Genomic DNA, 16,996 nt, shown 5'->3' with positions numbered 1-16,996 from the left:
AAATTGTCAGCAGGTGAATAGAAGTAGTTTGTTTGAGTTATAGATGTGTTGCTCTGTGTGGTATGATGTAGGCAGGTAAGATGATTGTTTTGCTTGTCTGCATTCATAGAGAAATAATTGCAAATGCACCATTTTCTCCCCTGTGCCCAAATTTGCTTCTCCTTTCCCAGCCAGAAAGCTGCTTTTTGGCAGCCTGCCTTCCTGCAGTGCTGGCTAACTTGAATGCTTACTGCTTATTTTATTTGAGATGGCAGGAACCTCATCAAAATCAATGGAGGAAGGTGAAGCTTTTTCACAGGAAACTTCAGACAACATTAATCTGAACAGATTGTTGTATTGATCATGACTTTGTACAGTTTCTGTATCACTTGCTGGGATTGGGGACTTGCAAGCCCAGCTCTGCCATCCCTTTTCCTCACTGTCCAGTGAGAGAAGCAGTGCTGAGCTGTCCATATCAAACAGATTTAGCCTTGCAATGCCTCCTGCCATGACTCAGTGCAGCCCCATGAGCCTCCTCCTTTCCCATTTGTGTTCCTGCAGGGAGTGCTGCCACAAGTCCAACCACTCCTGCAACTTCTCTGAAGGCTGACACAGCCCCAGCTGCTGCTCCCACTGTGCCCACCTCAAGCCAGCCTCCAGCAGGGAGTGGAGCAGCTGTTTTTTCCTTCATGCCCTCGGCTGTGAAGGCTCCTGGTTCCACAGGCAGTGATCCTCCACCATATTCCTTTGCCACTGATGCCTCCAAGCAAGGCCAGACTCCTGCTCTGACTGGACTAGCAACATTCTCCTTCTCCTCTGCTTCTTCCAAGGCATCCCTGACTCCTGCTTCTGCAGGCAGCACTACAGCAGCTCCTGCCACCTCTTTTCCTTTTGGCTCCATGAACTTTAAACCAGCTGCAGACAGCTCACCAGGGCCATTGCTCTCCACAGCACCTGCTGCACAGAAGTCATCTTTTGCACCTTCAGCTTCTTCAGTCAAAGTGAACCTCAATGAGAAGTAAATAGATTCAGCAGTGAATGCAGGGGCTGGGTACTTGTTAAATTGCTGCAGGCATGGATAATATATGGTAGTTCTGAAGATGGTGTCTGGCTTTTTGCTCTGACAGCAGTTCCCCACATTCCCAGGAAAGCACTGAGGAAGCCCCTCTTTATCCAAGAGTGTTGTGGCTGTGGAAACCCTCAGTGCTTCCCGTGCCAGGGATTTTGTTCATAGGTGCTAGTCAAGGGACAGTGCCAAAAATTTAGACTGATAAATTGCCAGAGACTCAGGGGGGTTTTATATCTTTGTTTCATAGGCATCAAACAGTGATTCCATGCCTTGGTTTGATGCAAATCATAGCTGAGGACTGCTGGGAAATCACTTCTGTCTGGAATTGTTTGAGTGGGGTGGTGATAGCACAAGTTTCTCTGACTGTTTGGTGAAGGTTCCTTACCCCAGCCTGAGGGGAAGCTGGAGCCACAGCTGATGGATTGCTTTGCCACTCTGTGTTCAGCACAGAAGGTGCCAGACCTTTTGGTTGTGTTCTTAAATGGACACTTGCTCACTGAGCACAGGATCTGGAATCTTCAAAGCTTGTTCACACTGACTGAAAAAAACTAATATTGATTAGAAACCATGTAAAATGGATTTGAGTGTTCTCAGATGTCATATACTCACTCTTCCCTCCAACTCCTGAGACTTGCTCTTTATTTTTAGAAAAAGTGGTTTGAAACACAGAGCTATGTTAACTGGAGCTGCTTTTTAAGGAGAAGAACTTTCATGTAAATGCATCATAAAGAAATTTCTGATGGTTTAAATGATTATTTTTGAATTAGGAAAATCTTTACTACACCAGAATCTGATGGGAACTCTTAGGGCTTTTTATATTTTGTGTATAAAGCAAATGATACACCAGTGAATTGGCTGAATATTTAAATTGGCTGCCTGGAGGAGCTGAGTTTGCAAATGAATAGAAATTCATATTTTCTTACAGAATTTCTGTTTGAGCCTTACTCTAAGATGAGCACTGAAGGGCAGCTCAGATTTGCTATAGCTGGAACAAAATTATGAGGTGCATTTGAAGCAGGGTAGTATTTTTTGGTGGCATTTAGCTTTTGCTCATGGGAGGATCTAAGACAGAAGTCTCTGTGGTTCCATGTATTCAGAAATTATCCTGAATGGCTCCTTCCCACTATCCCACAAGCTACAGTCATGATTTTGTATCTGCAGCTTGAGTAGTTGCTGATCCCAGGGGGTGTTCATTCATTTATTCATTCATTCACTCACTCATTTATTCATTCTGTTGCAGGTTCAGTGCTGTAGACACCTCTTCTCCCACCAGCAGCAGTGGGCAAAGCACCTCCACAATGTTTTCCTTCTCAAGCAGTTCCAAAACTGCTCCTGGAGGTTCTCTGAGCCAGTCCACGCCTGTTGCAGCCCCTCCTGCCACACCACTGAAGACTTCATCCCCTGTGCCTGCCACAGGTAGGAGTCTGATCCCTATTTTTGGGAATAAAGCATTATAAAAAACATTCTAAACGTTTTAGGACACAGGGAGCTTCATTTGGCTTTTTGCTTGTTTTGCCTGTTGCTTTTCCTGCTCCAGAGGCCCTCCTGATTGGCACACCATCATGATGTGAATCACTTTGTCTTGAAACTGAGCATTTTTTCCATTTGTGCTCTATTTCTCAAAGAGCCATGTGTGAAATAATTATATTCAGCTGCTTAAGTTCACCCAGAAGTTCTGGCACTTTCAGTGCTCTGAATGTTTCTGGGCAGCCACACAAATCAGTGCCTTACCTTCCATCTGTATTGATCAGAGTTCAAAGCAGTGACAAGAGAAGTTGAATGGAAGTGAAAAGGCACCTGAGGAAGGTGTATGCTTGCACTGGGGCCCATAGCACTACTGCTTTTGGATTTGATAATGCTGATTGTTTCTGATCACACCCTGTTTCCTCAAGCTTTGTTTAACTTCATCCATTTCTGTTGTTCTTATTAAATTCCAGTGGCACGTCCTGCTCAAAATCCTCCTTCAGCTTCCTTGGTACAGAAGACAGCCAAAGTCACCCCATCAGCAGCAAAGCCAAGCTCTGCTCAGGTAACAAGAACTTGACTGGTTTCTTTGGAGGATGAATGTTTTTCATGGCTCATGAATTGCTTAGAATTCCTTGGACTGAACTAATGTTCTTAGGTCAAAGAATTAGCTAAATTCTGATTTTGAAACAGTGGCAAATCTGTGGTTCTAAACAATGTTCTCTGCATGTCTTTAGAGAGCTGTATTTTACCCTGTTATAACCAGAGTGTCTGAATGGAGTTTCTAACACCAGGCCTATTTTAATATTCTAAGCTCCCTGTTGCAATTAATATATCCTCAATATTGGTTTTGGTTTTGTGGTTTTTTTTCCCCAGGGCAAATCAGCACTCCCCAGCACAGCTTTAGAGAAACAGACCCACCAGTGGAAGGAGTCAGACCCTGTCATAGCAGGCATCAGGGAGGAGGTAAGATTTTCAAGCAATTTTCTTCATAATGCCACACAAACACTTCAGCTGTGTTCTGATGGTGTCTGTAAGTAATTTAGGAATCAGAATGGAAATTTTTCCTAAGATGATCAGCCTGGTTTGTAGTTGTTATTTATGTGTCCTATTCAGTCATCTTCAGTCACTGTGCTGAGAAGATGGAGTATTCTTTCCTGTTCATGTTCAAGAAGAATTTCCTGCTTTGGCTGCAAAGTGACCAGTGTTTATGGTGTAACTGAGGCATGATCCAAGAGCTGAGACATTTGTTCCAGTCCCTGCTGTGTTTTCAGTGGCTGCCCTTTCTTCCACTTGGCCTTGCAGATTGCACATTTCCAAAAGGAGATGGAGGAGCTGAAGGCCAGGACTTCCAAAGCCTGTTTCCAAGTTGGGACCCCAGAGGAAATGAAGATGCTGAGGACTGAGTCAGAGGATCTTCACACCTTCCTCTTGGAAATTAAAGAGACAACAGAGGTGAGCAGGCTGTCTTCAAACTGTGAACCAGCAGTGACTGTTCCTCACCTGATGTTCCTCCTAAACCTCTACACCTGAACTGTAGAGGGAACACCTGGCATTTGCCTTTGTGCTTTTAGACAGAGAGATGCTTGCAGGAGCCCTTGTGCTAGAAATGGCAGTAGAAAATGTTACCTTGGACCTTGTCCCATCAGTTTTGTTTCACTTTGCAGTCACTTCATGGAGATATCAGTATTCTGAAGACAACCCTGCTGGAGGGATTTGCAGGGGTAGAAGAGGCTAAAGAACAGAACGAGCAGAATCGTAGCTCGGGGTATTTACACTTGCTCTATAAGAAACCTTTGGATCCCAAGAGTGAAGCACAGCTTCAGGTATGAATCATGTCAGCCAACTTCTGATAGAGAGCTTTAAATCAAATAAAACTTAGGCTTGTGTGTGCAAGTTCCTAGCATTCTTGTTCTGCCCTAAGTATTTGCTGTTTCAGTAAATAGTCTAGTAAATGTGTGGGGAGCTTTGGTTTCCATGAGTTTGCAAGAGCTGCTGGAAATCCTCTCCTGAAGCTCCTCTCTGTTGTTGCCATTTGCAGTGATGATTCAAAACTCCTCCTGAAGGGGATGTAGTTCACCTGAGATCTAAGTCTTCTAATCTTAGAATGTGACTCTTGACATCCTGTTCCTTCTCAGCCTGTAGTGTTTGCTCAGGGATTTAGTTAAAAGAATGTTGGGTTTTTTCCTACACTTTATAGAAGAGTTCTTAGAATTATTTTTATCTTCAGCAAGTGCCTTGTGGAACAATTTGATGGTTTATTATGACTTACAGAATTGTGTGGTTAATTTCATGGATGGTGGAGCATAAAGCTTAATGATATTCTGAAAGCTGGGGCACAAAGGAAAATAACCAGCAGTACATAAAGAAGCTTTCAAAGACAAGAAAGAAAGTAGGGGTGAAGCACTTTTTGTTACAGCTCTGGTGATGAAGGCTATTTAACCCTAAGCAAAATAGAGTCAATGTGCCCTACAAATGATACTTGGTCTTTTATACACTGATAAGTTCCCCTCAAGAGGTTTGACTGGCAGGTTGAAGGCATAATTGAATGCCATCTTTGTGGCATTAAGTATCAAGACCATGCATGTAGTTATTGGAAATCAGCTGACACAAAGTCATTTCTTTTAGGTCTGATCTCTAATCTTCACCTGGATTCTGTTGATTGATTCACAGTCTTAATTGCATGGCTGCTTTGATGTCCAGCATGTCGCTGTGACATTTGAAGCTTAAGCTTGTGACTTCAGAGAGATGATAATCTTGAAGTATGTGTTTCACTGTGTAGAGAAAGGACCATGAGGAAAGTAGAACACAGTGGGAGAGAAGTGGAAGTGGATTTGAATGGAATGAGAGAGCTTTTGGGTCAACTTTGTGCAAGTTTGCTTTGAGAAAGCTGTGTGCTGACTTTGAAATTTTGCTTAGTCTACATCATCCCCATTCTCCTGGGTGAGAAAAGCTCCCTTAGGCAGCTTTGTGTCTTAGTTTTCAGTGAAGTTTTCAAGACCCTGAGACTTTTCTGATGTCCAGTTCTACCAGTTTGGTATCCAGAGAGTTGCTGCCACATAGGTGCTGGGGAAAGGAAGCCTGGGCTTGGCAGTGTTTAACACTAAGCCCACAGCACTGGGTTTGCTTTCAGGTTGGAGAGGTCCCACCAGAATTCCATGCTGTATCTTGAAAGCATTTACAGTGGAATTCTTCTCAAGCTGTGTTCCTTGGTTGCTTCATTGTATTTAGGTGAGCATTCTGTTGAGATGAGCTGAAACCAGCTGCAGTTCCCATTTCCATTTTACAGGGTTGGAGTTCAAGCCAGGGCTGTGCCATGCCAGGCAGGAGGGATCACAGGAATGAGACTGAGCTCTGGGTTTGTTTAGGGAGCAGAGCTTGGGGCCAGAGGTCTCTGGCATAGCTGCAGTTGTGCAGCTTTGTGGTCATGGATAAATCACTTTACTCTCTGTCCTTGCTTTTTACTTACTTTTATTTTCCTACCTATAAAAGTCAAATTAATTCCTTGCCTTACTGTGGGAGGTGTGAGCATTTGTGAGTGCTTTCATGAATCATAGTCTGTGAATGCTGATATTCTAGAGCCGTGTGAGCAGCCTGCAAAGCTTTGATCACTTATAATTGTTAGAAGTTTCAGTGTTGTAAGATGGGACCGAATGACTCATGCTCTGGAAGTGGCATTTGAAATAAGAATTGTTTTGTATAATGCCTTGTGTTTGTAAAATCCTTTTTGTAAAGACTTGGCAGTGTTTTGCAAATATTGTGGACAGTATTTCTCTTAGTTGAGAGCTGAGGTGAAATGTCCAGGGCAAACCCTGGACAATGTGTACCCTATTGATTGTTACATAAATTTTCACCATGTTGGGTTCTGTTGTGCTGGCAAAACTCTCCGGGCAGAAATACAGGCAAGTGTTCTATGGCTTGGACTGAATGAGCCCAAAGAGTCTTCATCTTCTTCAGCTGAGATTTCTGAAATGAATTTAAAGCTCACTTTATTTTTCATGGCAGGAAATCCGGCGCTTGCACCAGTACGTGAAGTTTGCTGTTCAGGACGTGAACGATGTCCTGGATTTGGAGTGGGACCGGCACCTGGAACAGAAGAGAAAGCAGAAGTAAGTAACTAAAACTGGAGTGTAGAACTACATCTGTGAACTGGAAATTAGTCTATAATCAACAGACAAAGACCTTTTTCTGTTTAAAAGTCTGATTTTTTTTTTTTTTTGAGGGATCTGAGACTGAAGCTTGTCTCAGACACCTAATGGGAGCCATAGGTTCAGACTCTCTGGCTTTGTACATGTTATAAGCTTGTTGTGTCTCTGTACAGTGTAAATAGTGCTTGTAGAAACAAACTGTAAGCTTTGCAGAAATTCATTGATGGCAGCTAATTAAACCTTTCTAACAGATAAAATATCTTAAAAAGAAATAAACTGGCAGCACATTCAAAGGAGGAATCTTATTTGAAATGAACTGAGCTGCTTTGGTGCCCGACTTTGAGTTTCAGTAGCCAGAACCACTAAACCATTGGTGTTTGCTTGCTGCCTGTGCCCCAGCTGCACAGAAGGATCCTTGTCCCTGTCTCTTGGTCTGGTCTCTGCAGGCGTCTGATAGTCCCTGAGCGAGAGACTTTGTTCAACACCCTGGCAAACAACCGGGAAATCATCAACCAGCAGAGGAAGAGGCTGAACCACCTGGTGAACAGCCTGCAGCAGCTGCGCCTCTACAACCAGACATCTCAGTGGAGTGTTCCCAGTGATTCCCCTCTCAACAGTGCTCAGAGGTGTGTGAAACATGAATTCCTCCCTCTCTCTTGCCCCCAGTAATGTGCATCCTCCAGACAATGATGTTTTGTGGGCGTGGAATGGGAGGACAGGATGTTCTGAAGATTATACTAAACCATGCCCAGGTAATACAGAAGTTCATTGGTTGGGTTCTTGGACACTGTGTGATGCTTAGCAGAAATTTCCCCTAAAAGTTTAAAGAGTTTTTTAGTAAATGGGATAATTGAGCCTCCAGGCTGAGATACTGCTGGTTGTCTGTCTGACTTCAGGGGAAGAATTGAATGACTGTTGAAGTTTCCAAAATAGTTAAAGGTGCATCACACAGTATCTAGAGGAGCCAATTGTTCTTCTAAATATGCCAGTGGTTCTAGTGGCTACTTTGGCCCAGTTTTGTTCCTGCTTTGGTAGGCTTCTTTTTTCTGCTGCTGTTTTTTCACTGCTCTGCCTTGTCCCAGTTTTGACAGTGACCTTGAAAGCCTGCGCAACGATTTGATGAAAACTACTTTGAAATCACATGCAAAACCTCTGCCCAAAGCACCTGGTAATTTATCCTTTCTTCCTGCCATAAATGTGAATTACTTTTTTTTTTTACTTGCAGTTTGACTGTAGACTAATAACTGCCTTCCATTTTCCAGCTAAGTTATCCCCAGTGAAGCAGGCACAGCTGAGGAATTTTCTAGCCAAGAGGAAAACTCCACCAATTAGGTCTACAGCTCCAGGTAAGCCTTTAGTGACTATAGAAGTCTGATATACTTCTGTAGTCACTTCTATAAAGTCTCAGTCTTTCTGAGAGGGTGACTTATTTGCTGTGGGACCAAGACCAGAAATTAGCTTTTGATTACTCAACTCCTACTTGCCCTTTTCTGTTCTCCCATTTGCTCTCAGGAGGACTTGCCTTCAGTTGCTCTCTGGTTGAAGGCTGCCTTTGCAGGCAGTTAAGAAATCAAATCTTAAATGCATGAGTTAAACAAGCCAATAGGTGACTGTCCTAGGGTGCATTTATCATGGCTGTTACACTGGATGGTTCCCTCAGCTTAATACTGAATTTTGGTTCTGATGTTGCAGCAAGTTTGTCCCGATCTGCCTTCTTGTCCACAAGATATTATGAAGATTTGGATGAAGTCAGCTCAACATCCTCAGTTTCCCAGTCACTGGAGAATGATGATTCCCAAGCAGTGGAGCAGGAAGAAGAGGCTGCCCCAGTGCAGGTCCCTCGTCATGCTCCCGTGGTCCGAACTCCCTCAATCCAGCCTGGCTTGATGGCTCAGTCTCCATCCTTTGGGAAACAGCACCTCTCCCTGGGTACTTTGTGTGAGTTGTGTTTGCAGTGTCTCTTCTCAATGTGATCTTGTGAGTAGCTTTGACTCCTGTGTTATCCATTGCCAGTGCTTCAGGCCCTGGAGAAAGGAGATTGCAGGATGCAGATTTACTTTGCCAGGTTCCCAGGAGCAGTAACAGAGTGGCTTTGTAACCTCATGAACTTGAGCTAAAGGCACTAAACCACCTTGACTCACTGATTGTGTTTTTGTGATAGCCTGCTTCTTTCAAATTGCAGCCCAAAGCAAAATATTGCCCAAAGCCTAAGAAACTGGAGTACTGCTGCATCTGTGGCCAGGGTTAGGAGGTCTGAGCCCAGCAAATCTCAGTAAGAGCTGCATTTGCATACACTCAGTTTTCCTTGGGCAAGAGAAGTTTCTTTAATCTCTGCAGCCAGAGAGAAAAAGAAGGTGTCAGCAGAAGTGTCTGTTACAGCAAATTGGAAATCCTCTAATGTATTGAAATTACATCTATTGAGACTTACTAAATTCCTTGGGATATACCAAAATCTGCCAGGGACAGATTGTGTTGATTATTTGAATGGCCTGCACATGAGTCCTGTCAGAAGGAAGCTGTGCACTTAGAGGAACTGCAGCTCAGCAAAGGCTTCCAAAGACTCCCTGGTTTATATAGAAACATTTAACTAATACTTTTGTTAATTTGTTTTATTTTTAGTGCCTGCATCTTCAAACAGAATCATCCCACAAGGGGCAGACAGTACAATGCTTGCAACAAAGACTGTGAAGCATGGAGCCCCTGCTCCCACTGTCACTGTTCCAGCCCCACAAGCAGCTGCTGCTGCAGCTCTGCAGAGGCAGATGGCTGCTAACCAGTCCCCAGGTAAAAGGATGGCTAATTGCCCAAGTGACCTCTGAGCACTGAATGGGGCTTTCACAGGGATTTAGTGCTCTCAAAGGAGGAGATCATCAAACAAAATGTGGCACACATCTGTAGCTGTTGCACCTCTGAGCTATCCAGAGTTCCTTTGTCTTCCTTTTTCCTGTAAGCTGCTAGTACAGAATAACTGAGAAACTCCCATTTCTGTTAACAAAAAATGTTACAGTGTTGGTAAATGTACCAACTATATAGATTGCTGCCCACTTCTTTTGTCCTTAATGAAATCTGAGGTTCCAAATATTTCAGGCCAGGTACACTATATATGTTCTAGAATCTTGGATGGACCTTCTTGGAATTATTCAGGCCATACTGAATGAAATGAAATGCTTAATATAGAGTTTTTCTTTACATCTGTTTTTTTTTGTCTTTTTTTTTTTCCTGTTCCTTCAAGCTGTGAGCACCTCCTTGACTGAATCCACTCTGAAGAACGTTCCTCAGGTGGTGAATGTTCGAGAGCTCAAGTCTGGTGCACTCTCCAGCAGTGCAGTCTCTGCAGTTATAGGGTGAGTGAGTGCTGCCCCTCTTTCTGGTGCCCTTTGGTAGCATCTACACTGGAGCACATCTGCCAGTGGGGAGCAGTAGCAGTGTTTTACTGAGTCTGGCTGTGTAAGATCTGAAGTGGGTGCATTTAGACAAGAATATTGGGTTTGTGGATTGAAAGAAAGAATTAAAGAAAGAAAAATCTTACCAGGTCATTCAAGGAATTGCTAATGGCTTGTCCTGAACAAATGATGAGACCAGTATTAACCTCCTTCTCCATTTGTCTGTGAAATGCATTTTTGTGCATCCTCTGCTTTTGGGATTCAGTGGTTTTATTGCTAATATGAAATTTGGCCCTGGTATCTCTCAAATCACTACCTCTGTTCTACCTCTTTCAGTGGGGGAATTGCAGCCCTGTGTCACTGAGTGTGGTCTGTGACTTCAGGCTGTCCAGATGTTTTCCTTCTACTTTGTCATCCTTTGCTGAGAGAACCTTCTCTGGAGTTATGCCTCTTCTGTCTGTTCCCACATTCACCCCCTGAAGGGAGGGAGAACTGTGCTCTGGCTTTTCTGGAAACTTGTCTCAAGTGTTTTGACACCAGAATTTTGACTGAAGGGTTGGGTGTCACTAGGGGTCAGTCCCTTTGGAACCTTTCAGAGCTGCAGGGCTCTTCCTCAGGAGTACATAGGAACATTGACTTCTGGTATTTAACCTTGAATTTGTTACCATTTCTTGTGAGTTAGCTGTAACACTTGGCTTCCCTACTCTGCTTCCTGCAGACAGCAGCCAGCTCAGCTCATTCCAGAGATTTCTTCCTTATCACAGGCTCTGTCACCAGCCTAGGACTAAGCTTTTTCCCTGTCATTGTAATGACCTTGGAGCTGTCTTTGCTTGAAGTTCATGCTGTTGCTTAAGACCAGGGCAGTGCATGGCCAGTTCAGGGCAGTACTCAGAAGTCTGTGCAAAGTTGGGCTTAGTGCAAGAAGAGGGATAAATTCACCACATATCTCAAAGTTGCAAATGCTTTATCCACGTAACAGTGAGCTGTATGTGCAGCTCCTGGAACAATTGCTGTTGTTGCATCACTACTGGCTTTCACACATTTGTGTGTACTCTTCACTGTCAAATTAAAAAAGGTGGAATTCCTTTGATTCAGCTTTTTAGAAAGGGAACAGTCTCACAGTGGTGCTACTCAACTGGAGACCTTGACATTTACTTCATGGTTTCTTTTGCATTTTAATTGAGAAACAGCTTGGGTGCTTTTTGCTATTTTATTTCTTCCTAAAAGTGATAAACTGGAGTGGGGAGGGGAATTGCTACATTTTTTGAAAGTCAAATTTATAGACAGCTCTACTTGGGAATTTTTTTTGCTAAAAGTAATATTGTGACCAGGAAGAGTTTTCCACCCTCTGTTTCATCAGAACTATGATGAAAGAAAGTAGAAAGTACTGTCTGTGCACAGAGAAGATTGTGAGTGAGCAATAAGTAATGAGATTGGTTTTCAATTGAACTGTAGTTAAAGACCTGTCTTACTTTCAAGTAGTTTTAGACTGTCAGTATTGATTGATATCTCTAATTTATAGAGCACCAGCTAGCTTGATATCTTGGAGGCTTTTTCTACAGTTTTACTTTATAGCTGACCTCATAAAAATGTACTTTCTAAAAATTCTACCCAAATGAGCCATGCTTGCCAGTCAGATTCAGCACTGAAATGAAGAGCATTCACCCAGCAAAGTTAATTCACCACTTTTTGCTACTTCAGACATCCTGGCTGTGTTTTGCTGCCACAGCACACTCTTTGGTTGGTAAGCAGGAATGATTTTTCAGTTGTTATCAGTTGTTCAGTGGCCTGGGTGTGTTGGTGGTCCCAGTCCAGTTTTCAGTGAAAAGATAATCCTTTCTCCACAATTGAAGTCAAACTCAGCATTTTCACAGCATTGTCAAGTGATGTTGAGATCAAGTCCCACCCTCTCATGAATTTCACAGACTTTCTGATGTTCTCTTTTTTGTTCTGTATAAGCTTGAAATCTACACCTGCACCATCCCACCACCAACTCTTTCCAGTGTTAATCTTGAAGTTTTCATTGTGTGCTGTACTTCTGCTTTGGGCAGAGGGCAAATCCAGGGCAGGCAATGTAGAGAGAGTACTCATGGCTGGAAGGAAAGAAGGACTTTCTAGTAAAGCAAAGCTGTTTAAGGCATGAAACCATATCCAAGACCAAATGTCCATGCAAAATGTGTCATATCTGTGTCCTCTTCCTTTGGAATATGGTAGAAAATTCCTGTGAATTGGCCTGCAGCTGACCAAACAGTAAATGCAGTTTGGGAATCCTCATGCTTTAGCAGACAGACAACTTTGGATGCCCAAATTTGCTCACTGTCTGGGATTTGCAGCCTCAGCCAGAGATTGGTTATTGCCTTAGGGAACTTCTGGTCCAAGTCAAGATGGAAAGAACCTGCCTGGGTAAGAAAGCTGGGCTTTGCCACCAAGAGAATGCAATAATGGTTGAATTTAAGTTTCTGAAATCTTCTGGTATTGGCCAGTGAAGCTTCTGAACCTGGTGGGCCACAGCCTTGAGATGCCAAAACTGGTTGGCTGTTCCCAAATTGCCCTGATTTGATTTGTTGGTGCCCCACAGTGCCAAGGTCAGATCCTGCAGCCCATGAGATGCTGCCATTCTGCAGCAATTGTCTGGGGGTTTTTATTTCATGGTCAAAAATACCAAATTTACAATGTAGAATATAGATTAATTTTATCACAGTTCTTTGCATGACTTTGTCAGTGTTTATAGTGCACTTCAAAGACAGGAAATGCTCCCTCCACCCCCTCCCAACTTACTCAGCATTTCTAAGTATTGCATGTACGTGTCTGGACTCCACATTGTGGAGGAAGCTGCTTAAATTTGTTATCCACTAGGCATAAAATTGTAATCCCCTTACCTGCTGATTTTTCATCAACTCCCTGTAAAATAGAAAGCCCTGACTCTTCAGAGACAAGAGTGTCTGGAGAAGACTTGATCATTTCAGTCTAGAGGTTTAAACACATTTACAGACTTCCTTTGTTAAATGTGGCTGATTCATTTAAGAGGTTTATTCTCTAATCAGATTTGTTCTTTTGGAGTTGTGTGTGGAATCTTTAATAGTGGCTGTTGTTCAAGGCTTCTGGGAGCTGGGCTTTCTGAGAGGAGAGGAAATCCTCTTTCAGACTAGTTGTTCATATAATTGTTTAAATTTTTTTTTAAGATCATCTGTACCTCACTCTGCAGCCCAGGCAGTCCATCAAGTTTTGGCAACTGTTGCTACAAATCAAGCTAAACAGGTATTTTGATACAGAGCCCTTTCCCTGTGCAATACTTACCTGGGCATGCTCAGCAGAGTTTGGGGGTTTCATTTTCATAGCTTGCCCTGCATTCTTGACAAACCATTTCTGTATCTGTGACCTTGACAGTGTGGTGTCAGGCATATCTTATGTTATGTCTTGTCTTTTCTCACTTCTGAAGACATGCAGCTTTCTAATGGCCACAGCCTTGCTGCAGTGATGGCTGCAGCTAACAGCAAAGGAAGCTGTATTATGTAGCTACAACTAAGTTTCACAAAAAAAAAAAAGAAAGTTACAGGAAATCAGGGAAGAGAGTTCTTTATTACCCTGTTATTCTACTGAAAATATTGCTTAATAGTTGACAAGCTGCTGGGTTTTATATCTATGCATCAAAAAACCCCAATGCAGAAGTCTTTGTCCTCTGAAATCATTGAGCTGCTGCCCACAGAGGCTTGCTGGCTTGTTGAAAAGTCTGAGGACTGACCCTCTATTTAAGTGTCAAGGCATAATGGGCCCAAGAGTGCAGAGCTCTTCCAAGTGCTGCAGCCACCCACCTCTATTTTATTCTTAAGTCACTGCATGACTCTGATAATGGCAAACCAAAGTCAGAAGGAGCTTTGTTAATGGACAGACTTCACTGACCTGAAGTGGTGCTGTGTTTTTAGACATCTCTGGCAAGCTCAGTGAAGAGCCAGACTCCACCTTCCTCTGTGTGTGCACCCTCTCCTGTGGCATCCACAGCTGCTCCAACATCATCTGGCAGCAAGAGCTCAGGTAAGTTGGAAATAAAAGCTGATGTCTCTTGCAAGATGTCAGGGTGCACAGTCCAGACAGTGAGGATACTGAGGAGAAGAGTTTTGCCTCCACTGAGAGGTTGCTGTGCCAGTCTTGAGGGGGAGGATTTGTAAAAAAAAAAAAAGGTACAGAAGTGCTGGAGAGTGGTTTTCTATACTCCCTGTGTTTTGTCTGCTCCTGCATCTAGAATTTAGTGACACAATTCCATGTTCAGAGTGCACTCAGGGCTTGTAACTCTTATCAGGGAATGCTGAAAGCACATCTTCCACAAGGCTACTGTGGTTTGACAGCAAATTAAAAGCAGGTCTCATTTTTAAAACATTAAAATCCTGCTGATTTTAAATGTGCTGATTTGATTTTTAGCCACACAGCATTATAGGAGTACCTGAACCAGCTTGATCTAATTCCTGTGCAGGATCTGTTGAACATTGAGCTGTAGGACCAACTTCAGAGCCACTTCAGACACAGGGATCAATCTCATGGAGTTGGGAAGCTTCTAAAGAAAGGAATGCTCAGTTTTCAACTGAACAGGGAAAGAGGAAACATTAGGGGAAGGAAGCAATTGATTTTTAATGTGTATTAGATAATAATGCTTGCATTGGACATGGTTTTATAAGCCTCTTGCATAAATGTCTGCAATCCATCTCTGTTGGTCTTTTGCCTTTAATCCGTGGATGTAGGTTGCCTCTTAGCCAGGGGTAAGAAGCAGTAAAAATAGCTAGGAATCATATTTGACTTGGCAAATGCTTCCTAAATTTTGGTTTATTGAAAATGTCAGCTCCTGAATTTGATAGCACTTCCTTTTTATTAGAAATTTATTAAATTACAGACCGTGCGTGCAAGCTAATCCCTGCTTTTCTAATAGATAGATGACAGGATGCCTTGTTTATTTTTTTTAATTTGTAAATTTATTTGAAAAGTATAATTATTTGTTGTTCTTGTAACTTACAGGACAAGGGACAGTAAAAACAGTTACAGCTGTTTCTTCTACTGTGACATCAGTGCAAGCAACAACTTCACAGCCTAACAAAACGTCCTTGTTTTCTTCTACAGGGTCTGTATGAACATTAAAATTTCTTTGTGGTTGGCATTAAATATGAGTTTTGGCTGTTACAGCAGGTGTTGCCTACAAGCTGTGCAGAACTGTAAAATGGCACCTGCAAATGTTAAGCTGGGAGGGCAGGGGTTGTACCAGAGTCCTTTGAAGACCTTGTTTGTGGAAGCCTGACTGAGGTCTCAAGGTCTTGAGACTCTGACACAATATCATGTTGCTCTGAGAATTTTCAGTGTATAACTAATCAAGTGTAAAGGATGACTGGCTTACTTTTGGGTTTTATCTACTGATAAACAAATTCCCTGTTAGGAGTTGAAATATGTACTGATGGTCACACTCACTGAATTACTTCTTCATTTTAATACAGCAGAACAAATTCTGTGTTTTGGCTTGGAAAAGTAATCAGTTCATGAAGGTGACAAGAGGGGCCCCAAGCCATCTGGTGATATCTGTTACATAACAATAACACAAAGCAAGGCACATGTTATGAACATACAGTTACTCTGAAATCTCTCTTATGGAATTTCAGGGAGAGCAAAAATGTTTATTTGGTTATATCTTTTGTTTAGGGGAGAGGGATGATTCCTTAGGAATGATTGTTTGAAGATCTGCAAGTTTACTGGTCTACTCAAGTGATTTTCTCTGTGAAGTTGGCAACATTAAGTATTTCAGAATACACACACTTTCAAATGGGTGGTTTCTTCCAGTCTTACCCATTTCTCTGCACATTTTTTAAGTGAATACCACCCAAATGCCTTGCTGGGCTCTTCAGAGGGCTAAAAGAGTCCTTTTGAGTGATGGAAATTCAGATCCAAAAAGCAAACAACCCTGCCTTTGTCCCATGTGCAGTGCCTCAGTGTGTAAACCATATGCTAAATACAGTGCTGTTGTCAGTGATGTCTTAGTCCCATGGCCTGACTTCTGTATCAGCAGCTGGTCTTTGAGAATCAGAGAAAGCTTAAAAAGCCTCAGGGAATGAAGATCTCTGCAAGACTCATTATGAAAGATCACAGTATTTTTGCAAGACAAAACATTTTCAGTGTAAAATAGTCATGATAACTTTTCATTTTTGTCTTGCTATGAGTGGTCTCCTTTTTGATGGATGGTTGTATCCAGTCATTCCCTTCTGCACATGCACTGATTCTTCCCTTTTAGCTCTTTCAAACTCTAGTTACCTCTGTGGTTTTTCCTCTCACCCAAATCCATCAGGTTTTGGTGCATGAGGAAGAAATACACAACAGAAAGGAAAGAACATGGAAGGATGAGGGTGGTCAAAAGAACTTTGAACCCTGACTCTCTTTAACCTTCTAGAAGCCTTTTCAGAGAGGGAACAAATGGAGCACAGTGTGTGTGTGTGCTTCTCTCTTGCTGTTAATTCTTGCAGAAACTGCTCCTGTGTGCCTGGCTTTGTACAAGTCTGTACTGGAAATCTGAGCCTCAGAGTTGTGCTCATCATATGGTTGGAAATTTCAGCACTTTGAGCTAAGTCATTCTTTCCCTTTCTCCCCTCTCCTCCTAGGCCTGTATTTAATTTTGGTGGTGTCACATCAGCTGCTTCATCACAGACTCCTGCCAGCCTCGCTCCCTCACAAGGTTAGTCTGGGAGAGTTGTGCAAACAGCATCTCTTCCCTCTTAACAGAGTGTTTACTCTTCCTAATCCATGTGGTTCTTGTTCTATGTTGCACTTCTATTACTAAAATTGCAATAGCATTTCATACACATGCTGGGTTCTCCCCTGTAATACACAGAAATCTGGGCCACCCACCCCTCAATTAAGCAAAATATTTGTTGCCAAGAACATTCAGGAGGCACTAGTTTATGAAAAGGGTAACATCTGTAGTCATT

At 42.6% G+C, this 16,996-nt stretch overlaps 1 protein-coding gene across 3 annotated transcripts in view; it reads left to right on the top strand.

The window, feature by feature from the left end:
* NUP214 (nucleoporin 214) overlaps window positions 1-16,996 on the top strand; it is a 39,076-nt gene that overhangs the window by 7,926 nt on the left and 14,154 nt on the right. For 2 of the 3 annotated variants that reach the window (XM_064727695.1, XM_064727694.1), the window contains exons 12-28: window positions 541-997; window positions 2,289-2,464; window positions 2,986-3,077; window positions 3,389-3,478; window positions 3,818-3,967; window positions 4,180-4,338; window positions 6,518-6,621; window positions 7,107-7,286; window positions 7,743-7,828; window positions 7,923-8,006; window positions 8,353-8,598; window positions 9,280-9,444; window positions 9,893-10,004; window positions 13,226-13,301; window positions 13,967-14,075; window positions 15,048-15,150; window positions 16,670-16,743. In XM_064727695.1, coding sequence (XP_064583765.1) covers window positions 541-997; window positions 2,289-2,464; window positions 2,986-3,077; window positions 3,389-3,478; window positions 3,818-3,967; window positions 4,180-4,338; window positions 6,518-6,621; window positions 7,107-7,286; window positions 7,743-7,828; window positions 7,923-8,006; window positions 8,353-8,598; window positions 9,280-9,444; window positions 9,893-10,004; window positions 13,226-13,301; window positions 13,967-14,075; window positions 15,048-15,150; window positions 16,670-16,743 — 2,463 coding nt within the window. The remainder of the gene's footprint in view (window positions 1-540; window positions 998-2,288; window positions 2,465-2,985; window positions 3,078-3,388; window positions 3,479-3,817; window positions 3,968-4,179; window positions 4,339-6,517; window positions 6,622-7,106; window positions 7,287-7,742; window positions 7,829-7,922; window positions 8,007-8,352; window positions 8,599-9,279; window positions 9,445-9,892; window positions 10,005-13,225; window positions 13,302-13,966; window positions 14,076-15,047; window positions 15,151-16,669; window positions 16,744-16,996) is intronic. The other variant, XM_064727696.1, reaches the window with a different exon arrangement.

This window comes from Zonotrichia leucophrys, chromosome 17, assembly GCF_028769735.1.
Source record: "Zonotrichia leucophrys gambelii isolate GWCS_2022_RI chromosome 17, RI_Zleu_2.0, whole genome shotgun sequence".
In the NCBI taxonomy this organism is placed as follows: Eukaryota; Metazoa; Chordata; class Aves; order Passeriformes; family Passerellidae; genus Zonotrichia; species Zonotrichia leucophrys.
The sequence above is the reverse complement of the archived record's forward strand: the minus strand, read 5'-3'. Positions and strand labels throughout refer to the sequence as shown.